Here is a 10785-nt window from a genome sequence, read left to right as displayed (position 1 = left end):
GTAGATTATAAAAATGTATTCTTTTGGCCATAATGATCTGGAAATTGTAGAAGGATCAATGAGGAGCCATAAGCCATGAGTCAAGGAACACTGGCTATCTCACAATTGCTGCTGGGATACCATGCCACAAGGATGGAGACACCCTGCCACCCTGCAAACTTAATCCACAATTTTAAAGTGTCAAGAGGTAGAACCCTGCCAGTCCTAATGGCACACCTTGATCCAAGCACTTGTGATGCAGAGACACATGGATCTCTGATCCATGGATCCAGGGATCCATAATGGCATTCTGTCAAGAGGAGGGAGGCATCTTAAGCCAGATGCAGTAGAATATACCTGCTATTCCAATTCCAGCCAGTCAGGGGGGTGAGCAAAAAAAAAGGATCAAGACTAGCCTAGGTTACACAAGACCTTATCTAAAGTAAATAAATAGGCAAATCAGTAAGTGGTGATTAGGTAGAGTGCTCTTGGCACAATGCTGGGCATTGTAACAAACTCCCACAACCAAAAAAAAAAAAAAAAATCACAAAAGCTACAAATACGTAGTTATGTTAACTAGCAGTAATATGATCTAAATGGGCAGATGAAGGACTCTTAAGCCTGGTCTCTCAGAGGAAGTAACATTTAACCTGAGGCTTAAGGAAGGGAAGCAATTTCAAGGCTTAGAGAAGAGCATGTGCAAAGACTTGAAAAGGCAACTCAGAGAAACTGAGGCCAGTGTGGCTGAGGCTTGAAGATAAGGGTAAACTGCTAGCATGGTAAAAAAAAAGACTGAATAGATCAAAACTGGGATGGACCAGTAGACCCTTCCCAACCAGGTTTAAAGCAGGTTAGGAATTCTGGATACAGAGCACGCTCCAAAGTCATCCCAACCAGCCCAGGAGTAAGGGGTAGCTAGCTGTCCACTCAGGTCTCTACACTTCAGTGTTTTATCTAATTACAGTTGTCATCACACTACAAAATATTTAACTGCTGGGGCATTTAGTAAGGTTTAAAGAAGCCTTAGCCCTTCCAACCCAAACCCATCATGACCCCAGGTCCCCATCTTCCAGCAGATGTGAGGCTGAGAGAGTGATGAAAAACGTTTAATAAATGTAGCTGATACTAAGGTACTGATAATGTAGCTGATACATATGGTAGTCACTCTCTTTTGTGCTTCATTTCTTCCAAGTCTGTGGAATTCAGGGGCTAAGTGTTCTAGCTGTTAAAATTCTAATCTCCAATGGCATGTGAGAGGATCCTAAGATCTGGAGAAACGAGATTTGGGGCATCTAGATTTCCAAGATTCTAAGCTCCTTTCCTCAAGAAACTCAACAGAAACAGGTTGCTGTTCAGCAATAGCTGGTTTGCAAGCAAGCTCTATTGAGCCTCAGCATCTCCAGAGGCTGCCAGAGTAACAACTTAGCTCCACCCTCTACCGCCACCCCACTTCCTCCACCAACCCTCCTCCACCTTCTCCTTCTGTAGCCTAGCCAAAAAGCCAAGTCTGAAAGTCTTAGGGGCGGAAACCAAAACTAGTTTGCTGGAGAAAGAGCAGGAGCTGTAAGTAGAAGAGGGTGGTGGAGTCCCAGCATGCCCATCGGCCTAAGCAGCTGACTTCCTGGTCTTGGCGGGCTAGCAGCAGGAGAGCAGCAGCAAGAGTAAAAGCTGACCATGGCTGCCCACCCCAGAGCCATGGGGCGGGCACGAGATGCCATCCTGGATGCTCTTGAAAATTTGACAGTGGAAGAGCTCAAAAAGTTCAAGATGAAGCTGCTGTCAGTACCACTGCGGGAAGGCTTTGGGCGCATCCCACGGGGGGCCCTGCTGTCGATGGACGCCATAGACCTCACTGACAAACTTGTCAGCTACTATCTGGAGACATATGGCTTGGAGCTCACAATGACTGTGCTTAGAGACATGGGCTTGCAGGAGCAGGCTGAGCAGCTGCAAAAGATTATGGAAGGTAAGTGTCCCCTTGTTCATCTACCCTCGACTTCCTACACACCACCAGAGGCTTGCCTCTTTGGCGCTTAACTTTCTGTTCCTCCTGTCATACCAAAAAAAAAAAAAAAAAAAAAAAAAAAAAGCCACTTCCCTTTGTAGCCTTGAACTTAGCACCCTGGGTGGAGTGGGAGTCAACCCCCCCCCCCCAAGACTGTTGATAAGGGTAAAGAACTACCTGGCATTTCTTTGCAGAGTCTGGAGCTGTGGCAGCTGCAACCAGTGTCCCTGCTCAGCGTACAGCCAGAACAGGTGAGGTTTCCCCACCCTAACACACCCTTGCACAGCCTATCTATTGTGCCAAGGCCAGAGCCAGACTGGACTAATAACCGTGCCCTCCCTACTACCCACACATTTTTAGAAGAGCATACTTTGCCTATGTAGTCATGGTGGGTGGCTTTCCTTAACAGCCCCTAAAATTACATTTAGTAAATTTTGAAGCAGTGTTAAACACTTATCACTTCGACCCTCAGGACATTTTGTGGACCTGCACAGGCAAGCACTCATTGCCAGGGTCACAGAAGTTGATGGTGTGCTGGATGCTCTATATGGCAGGGTGCTGACTGAAGGACAGTACCAGGCAGTTCGAGCAGAGGCCACCAACCAAAACAAGATGAGGAAGCTCTTCAGCTTTGCTCCATCCTGGGACCTGACCTGCAAGAACTTGCTCCTCGAGGCCTTGAGGGAAACACATCCGTACTTGGTGACGGACCTGGAGCAGAGCTGAGGTATCTTTTCCAGCTACATATCTAGCTCCTGACTTTGTATACACAATTTTTGAACAACCAATTTGTATTTGTGTTTTCTCTACTCTCCGATGTTTGTGCTGAGCTAAGCTATATTTCCAAAGGCCACATGGGCTAAGGGGTGTGGCTCGGTGGTAGACCATAAACCTAACATGCACAAACCAGTCTCTAACACCAAGTTCCAGGCTCAAGTTCTGGCTTCTCTGTTCTAGTGCAAATGATTCCTGGTTCCCCATTTAGGAGCTTTCCCCATATTATTCCAAAAGACTACCTTTGAGAGCACACTTAATATTATCCAAGTTAAAAAGCGAAAGAAGGGAGCCAGGTGATGGTTAATCCCAGCACTCAGGAGGCAGGGACCTCTGCAAGTTCCAGGACAGCCAAGGGTACAGAGAAACCCTATCTCAAAACAAACAAAAACTAAATAGGCAACAGGGCTTGGAAAGGCACCTAGAAAAAAAAAAAACAGTCCATAGAAGACTTTGGGCTGTGGGGATTCCTGTCTAGACAAGGCTGGCTTCTAACTCAAGATATCTGCCCACCTCTGCCCCCTGAGTGCTGTAAATAAAGGCATGCATCACCATGCCTAGCCCAAGTTTTGTTCTTTTTTTTTTATTGGGGGGGGGGGGGGGGGCTGTTTGTCTTTGCACCATGTGCATGTAGTGCCCATCAAAGCCAGAAGAGGGCATCAGATTCCCTGAAACAGAAAATCTGTAAATTCCCTGGCTGAGACTCCACATGATGCTGCAAATGTTTCCCCAGGAAAAAGCAGTCATTACTGCAGAATCATCCCTCCGACCCCAAGTAATTATCCTTTTCTAAAAGAAATTAAAATTGTATTGTGTGAATATGAACACAGTTACATGTCTGCACTGAACTCGAGGTAGGGAGTCCCTGTTCTTTTTGCTTGTACTCTCTAGGATGTGAGCTTCAGGGCCATTCTGTTTCTGCCTCGCATCTGTACTTTCAGGTCTCTCAGCAATGTTGGGATTGTCATCATTGAAGGGAAAGCAGACAAAGCCAGGATGCAGAAGTGGTAGAGAAGCTCTGTACAGAGTTCCATCCCCAGCCCAGTAGCTACTCTCACAAGTGTTGTTTATGGTCCTACCTATGGAGTTTTTAGAGTCAAGATCTCACTACTCCTACATTCCTGACTAGTTTAAGTAGGGCTAGGATCAAAGGCTTGGGCTAACATGCCTAACAAGTTCATTCGAAACCTTATTAGTGATTGGAGAGGACAAAAAAGATGGTCTTTTATTGGTATATCCACTCTATTTGAAGGGTCCTTGTGAAAATATACTGTAGCAATGGTTTACTTTGTCTTAGAGATACTGAGAATGTTCTGAGCCAGTGGGTGTGCCTTTGAACATGCTGAGACAAGTAGGCTTCAAGGCTTTTCAGAGTTGCAATCCAAGTGTTTAGTGACAACTGTGAACAGATAGTGGGATGTATGTGGAAAAGTGTATAAGAGAAGATGGGGCTGAATGGGGCTTAAGGACCAAACAAACTTGAAGTTCAGGTGTCCTAAGAATCTGTTCCTATAACCAGCTTTGGTTACTACTTAGGCTGTTAGTCTAGAAGCAGGGAGATCCAATCAGAGGCCTGTTACAGCTAAGAGGCTTTAGACTAGACCAAGTAGAGGGAGTAAAGTTAGTAGGTATTTGGCATTCTGGGCCTTCTTGGTAACCTGCTGGTAACTCTACCTCTCCTGTGAAAATAGTGTAATTATGGAAAAAATAGAACACAGAATCTTAAATGGGCCGAGCATGGTGGTACCCACCTTTAACAGGAGATTAAAGCTCCCAGAACAAGTTGTAAATTCCAGTAATTCAAACATGGTAGAAAACCAAAGTCCAACACCAAAGGTTGCACTTTTGACCTCTACATACAAGCCCTGGTGTGCATGCCCTCCCCACACACACACACACACACACACACACAAATAGGGACTCCCCTCTTTCCCTTTTTATTTTTTCATGGGAAAACAAAGTTCTAAGAAGTCAGATTCTTGGCATTAGAGTGACTTAAGAGTAGAAAATCGAAAGGATAAAATTTCAAACACCAGCTCCTGGTCTTACTAGCGATGATGAAAACTGTATGTCAGCATCCCTCCACAAAGTGAGAATAACAAGACCTAGCTCATCACTTAACAGCACTGGGACATGCACATTAGTGTCAACTCTTTCCAGACATCTAAAAGCACCTTCCAACCCTGGTTGTGGCTAAAGCTACTAATCCACAAAACAGCCCTAAACATCTCTAGTGCCCAAAGTTAAATAAAAATTCTGCAATGTTGGTGTCTTTAAAAAACACAAAAATATTTTAAGAATGTGCTACCATTTTAATCCCAGGGATGTTAGACTGCTTGAACTATTTAAAGCACCTAACCACACGATTTGCCTTGAGCTCTAGAAGCATGGTTTTGCCAGCTGAAGATACATTCTGCAATTGTGTGACATTTGGAATTCTGGGAACTTTTCAGAGGACACTTAAATGCTAGGGCCCCTGAGAGGCATGGCTGGCGGTTGTTCAAGGAGGGCTGTTTGCATTTTGTTAATAACCATGGTCAAAGAAGAAAGAAGTTTGATTCAGGGACTTTGTTAATACCTTTTCCCCTCTTTTGTTTCTCTATCTAGTGGTAGAGGATAAAACCAGGGAAGGGTGGTGGGGTTGGGATAAAGGTTGGGAAAAAGAAGCCACAAAGTATAGAAAACCAGCTACAGGAAACACTACAAACAAGAATTAAGGATTACTATTCCAATCAGCCTTGCCCAGAGCTGTTGTAGGCACTGAACAAACTGACAGAACAACTCAAAGTTATACTTGTCACCAGCAGTCCCAAGTCCCACTGGAGTCACTCAGAAACTTCCAACATCATAGCTCACACCCATCTCTTAATGATGCTTCAATCTCCTGACAAAATTTAAAGTTACAAAAGAAAAAACATTTTTGCCTTTTTTTTTGGGGGGGGGGGGAAGGGGGTGTGGGGAGCATCTTGAGAGTCTCACCAGGGTGGCTTCAAACGCAAAGACCTACCTACCTACCTCTGCCTGAGTGCTAAGATTAAAGTTGTATGCCACCATGCTTCCAGGCACACATTTGAGGACTCATTGCATCACTTGTGATTTTTCTGATATCTCCCACCCAAGTCCTAGGACTATAGGTAGGTGCCATGCAAGATAAATTTGCCTTCTCAAATCTTCTATTCAAGCTTAAATTTTGAACAATAAAAGCCACCCAAGCTAGACTTATGCTAGTTATTAAAACCCATATATAGGGCTGGGCATATACGTGCCTTATATCCTTATACCATAATCAAGAGGCAGAGGCCTGGTCTACAGTGTTTTAGGACAGGCTGAGCTTCAGAGTGAGAGAGGCAGTCTTAACCATGGGGTTAGAGACAGCTCAGCAATTATGAGCACTTGCTGTTCTAAAGGATCCAGATTCCGCCGGGCGCACGCCTTTAATCCCAGCACTTGGGAGGCAGAGGCAGAGGCAGGTGGATTTCTGAGTTCAAGGCCAGCCTGGTCTACAGAGTGAGCTCCAGGACAGCCAGGGCTACACAGAGAAACCCTGTCTCGAAAAACAAAACAAAAAAGGACCTAGATTCCGCTCCCAGCACCCACATATTGGCTCATAACTGGTGCATACATATATCCATGAACACAAACACCTATAGCTCACAAAATATGTAAATCTAAAAAAAGGAAAAGAGCTGTGTTGACAGAGACCATATAGTGAGTGAGAGGAAGCAGGAAATATATCCTGAGGCAGGGACGGGGACAGTTTGGTTCCCGGAATAGCTCAAAACCACCTGTAACTCAAGCTCCAGGGTGATCCAAAGCCTCTGTCCACATATATGCACATACCCAGACACACTGTATATACATAATTAAATAGTAAAGATAAATCACAGGAAGAAAGGTCAGAGAATATATGCCGGGATGATCTCTGAAAAACCCACTGCCTCTTTTCTGTGTTAATTGGCATCCTAATTAGGGTTCCATTATCTGTGATAAACACCATGATCAAGTGGCTTTATCTGGCTTATGAATGCTACAGTCCATCATGAGAAAGTCAGGATAGGAACCTGGAAGTAGAACTGAAGCAGTGCTTAAGGTCATCCCCAGCTACAGCTGGACGCTAGCCTGGGATAAAGGAAACATCCACTCCCAACTGGTTTTTGTTTTTGTTTCTTTTTTTCCCCTAAAAAGCAACTTTTAGCCAGTAGGTACAGGCCTATAGTCCTAATAACCAACTGGGAAATCAATACCTTAAAGCCATCCTGTGCTAAACATGAATAAGACTCCACTTCAAAAATATTAAGTCAACTCCTCACCTCACATTGGCAGGTCACCATCAAAATACAAGCACACTATGAATACATGAAATTACCTTCAAGCTAAGGTATGTATCAAGTGAATTCACATTTCTTAAGACCAATATACACCAAATGTGATTACTCCAGAACTTAAAAACTCCTGAAACTTCCAGCACCTCAGGCCCTAATTATTCTAGGTTTTGGTTATTAAATTGCCTGTTTTACTAATAGATAAACAGTATATTAAGTTTAGAAAGGATTACTCAGACCATACCAACCTGCACAAGTTCAGTTTTTCCCACAAGGGTGAGAATTTCCTCTTATTTGTAGACTGATGGTTTAAATGAGAAAGTTGGTAAAATTACTTAGGTGTTGTGGTCTTATTGGGAGGAGGCTGTATCACTGGAAGGTGGGCCTTGTGTGCTGCCTCTTGGTGGCAGTCTTGAGATAGGAGCTCTCTGCTGTTCCTGATACCCTTTGTTCTACCATCACAAATTCTAACACTTTGTAAACCCAATTAAATACAGTAAGTTGCACTGGTCAAGGTGTTTTGCCACAGCAATAGAAAACTAAGACAGCCACACTAAACTGACTAGACTTACTAAAACTCTGAAAAAAATCCAATCAAAAGCCTATCACCGTAGATGACAGCAAGGTTCCTATATGTCTCAAGTTTCTGTAAAACCTCAGACATTCCAAAGAATCTCCAATTGGGCAACGCTGATACCTCTTAAGGAGGTGGTTATATGAATACCCTGAAAAAACTCTTTCCAAGCTTATTCTCATGGCCCCACCCATCCCAAGCCAGCCTGTAATTCACTTTTTGAAAGGTGTTAGAGGAGCTAGATAGATAGCTCATCAATTAAACACACTTGCCTTTCTAGAGTTTTGCTCCAAGCACCTAAGAGCCTAAAATCCTCTTCTGGCATTCAAAAATACCTGCAAACAAGTGGTATTCACTCATATACACAATTAAAAATCATTTGGCCAGGTTTGGTGGTTACCTACCTTAAATACCAGCACTTAAAGAGACAGATGCATGAATTCGAGGTTAGTTTGGTCTACATAGGGAGTTCTAGGCCAGCCAAGACTACAATTTCCAAAAAAGTAAAATCCTAGTAACTACATAGTAGATGGAAAGAAAAGCAATTTAAAAGTTGGCTTATTTTTTAAAGGATATCCAGCTTGGCTTCCTACTATAGCACTCCCTCAAACAAAACTGCCCTCTTCCTCCCCAGCACACACAGTATTCCGAAAGACTGAAACTACAGCCAAGTTATGACTACACTACATATTAATGGAAGTGCAGTCTACCAGATGCCTCATCCCAGACTCAATGGGTTCTAACAACTCTAGATTCAATTACTTCCCAGAGCCTTATATTGCTAGCCACCATAAACAAATGCGCTTAGGTCAAATCTGCTAACATGCTCATGGAGGTTATTCTATTCTCTTTAGGCCAACACCACAAAGGCCTGAAACTTGTCTTCCTGCTTTGGGTTCTGAACACCGAGATGATGGGCATTTTGCCATAACACCTTGTTTCCAAAAGCTCAATAAATGCAAATATCATAGCAGTATCACTTCTGGGCATATAACAAAGAAAATGGAATATAGAAAATAATATCAGCTACCTAATTTTTGCAGTACTCACAAACCTTTGTGAACAATTTTGAGTGTTTTACAGGATGTGCTGTGATTATAGACGTGAACCACTACCCCCAGCAGGTAATTTGCATGTGGTATACATATATGCACAGCACTGTACAGAGGCCAGACAAGTGTCTTCAAGAGCTCTAATGACTGGTTCTCCAGGTCATTCTCAGAAACTGGTAAGTTCAAGAACAGTTTGGGATAAGACCCTTGTCTGGAGGGGAAAAAAAACAGAATCAGTGCTAGAGTGATTGCTCAACAGTTAAGGGCACTTGCTGCTCTTCCAGCTGACCTGAGTTCGGTTCTCAGCACCCACATGGTGACTCACAACCATCTGTTACTTGAGTCTAAGAATCTGGTGCCCTCTTCAGATCACCATATATAGCCAGGAATGCAAATGGTACACACAGATACATGCAGGCAAAATTATACATACACAAAACTACTACACATTTAAAAATATGTATTTCATGGGGGTGATGATGGAGCACATCTTTTTAATTCCAGAACTCTGGAGCCAGACTGAGTTCAAGACCAGCCTAGTCTAAATTGTGAGTTCTAGGACAGCCTACATACAGAGACCCTGTCTCAAAAATAAACCTTTTTAAAATATTGTTTAAATAAAATATCAAGTTTAAATGGGTGACTAGAAGACACAGAAACAAACCAAACAGCCCAGTGGTGGTGGTTGTGCACAGCTTTAATCAAGCACTCAAGAGGCAGAAGTAGGCAGATGTCTGAATTTGAGGTCAGACAGGTCTATATAGTGAGTTCCAGGGCAGCCAGAGCTACAGTGAAACCCTATTATTTCAACCCAATTGAGCTACAAGGACCTAGACCCGTTCTAAAGAAACATGTCAATGGAAGTATCAGAGTACCAAGCCTCAGTTCCTGGCCTTTGGAACTCTTGGCGATTCTACCCACTACTAAACAATATGCTAAAACACAGAACTTGTATATAGAGGAGGAGGGGAGACACAGAGGCACTGAGAACTGAAGGCAAACAGATGGACAAAACACCTTGTCCCACCCACAAACCCCCCCAAGTTGTCCTAACATGTAACATCACGTGGTATTCCAACATAAACTGTTGTGTAACAGTTGCTGTGAGCATGGGAGCTTTAAAAACAATCTAGGCAAAGAATTGAGGCTCCGCTATTCCATGAAGGGGCTCATGGGCAGCCATATGAAGTAAATTAACATACTCTGGTTAATGCTCATATGCTACTTTGCACAGGGAAAAATACGAGCACAGCTGTTCATCAAAGAACATGGTTTTACAAATGTGTCAGGTAAGGACAGCTAAGTGTTCTTGCTATCAAACCTGATGCCATTTCAACTCCTAGACCCCACTAGAGCAACTGAAATAACATACATTTCCTCTCATTTCCACACATAACCATGTGCACCAGCATACTCAAAGGAGATAGAACACAGTGGCTCACTACATAGGCCTGGCTGGCCTACAACCAGGCTGACTTTGAACTCAGTGATTCTGCCCCAGTCCTAGGATTAGGTGTACAAACCGTATCTCATTAAAAAAAAAATGGGGGGGGGGGAGAGAAGGGGGCTGGAGAGTTGGCTCAAGAGGTTAAGAGCACCAACTGCTCTTCCAGAGGTCCTGAGTCCAATTCCCTGCAACCACATGGTGGCTCACAACCATCTGTAATGGGATCCGATGCCCTCTCCTGGTGTGTCTGAAGGACTACAGTGTACTCTTACACAAAAAAATAATTAAAATCTTAAAAAAAAAAAATTTATATGTTTTTTAAAAGGCATGTATGTATGTGCATGAATGTGTATATAAAAACAGCACTCATAGGTATGAGTTCAATTACAAGCACCTGTAACAAAAAGATGAAACTGTTTGCAATAATTCAGTAGCATTTGCAATGTATAAAAGTTGCTAGAATCCCAGCCATTCAAAAAAGCTGAGGCAAGAAAATCATGAATCCAGAGCCAACCTGTGGTACAGTGACTTCAATACCAGCCTGTACAACTGAGTCCCTGTTCAAAATAAATCAAGGTGCAGACACTGCGAACTCTTGTCTAACACTCTTAACCACTGAGCCATCTCTCCAG

At 43.3% G+C, this 10785-nt stretch overlaps 1 protein-coding gene across 4 annotated transcripts; it reads left to right on the top strand.

Moving 5' to 3' along the window:
- The first annotated feature begins 1446 nt into the window (after positions 1–1446).
- Positions 1447–10785, top strand: LOC117713791 (apoptosis-associated speck-like protein containing a CARD). 4 transcript variants are annotated; one of them, XR_013103186.1, is made up of 5 exons: positions 1447–1945; positions 2179–2235; positions 2457–2711; positions 7082–7136; positions 8509–10785. XR_013103186.1 is itself a non-coding variant. In XM_076911222.1 (4 exons), the coding sequence occupies exons 1-3, from the start codon at positions 1654–1656 to the stop codon at positions 2708–2710; spliced, it is 603 nt and encodes a 200-aa protein (XP_076767337.1). In that variant the 5' UTR covers positions 1447–1653; the 3' UTR covers position 2711; positions 8509–10785. The 4 variants fall into 4 exon arrangements, 3 of the variants coding, with proteins under 3 accessions (XP_076767337.1, XP_034366152.1, XP_034366161.1); XM_076911222.1 differs by lacking the exon at positions 7082–7136; XM_034510261.2 differs by lacking the exon at positions 8509–10785 and having other exon boundaries at positions 7082–8483.

Source organism: Arvicanthis niloticus, chromosome 1, assembly GCF_011762505.2.
Source record: "Arvicanthis niloticus isolate mArvNil1 chromosome 1, mArvNil1.pat.X, whole genome shotgun sequence".
NCBI lineage: Eukaryota > Metazoa > Chordata > Mammalia > Rodentia > Muridae > Arvicanthis > Arvicanthis niloticus.
This window is presented reverse-complemented; position numbering and strand designations above follow the sequence as displayed.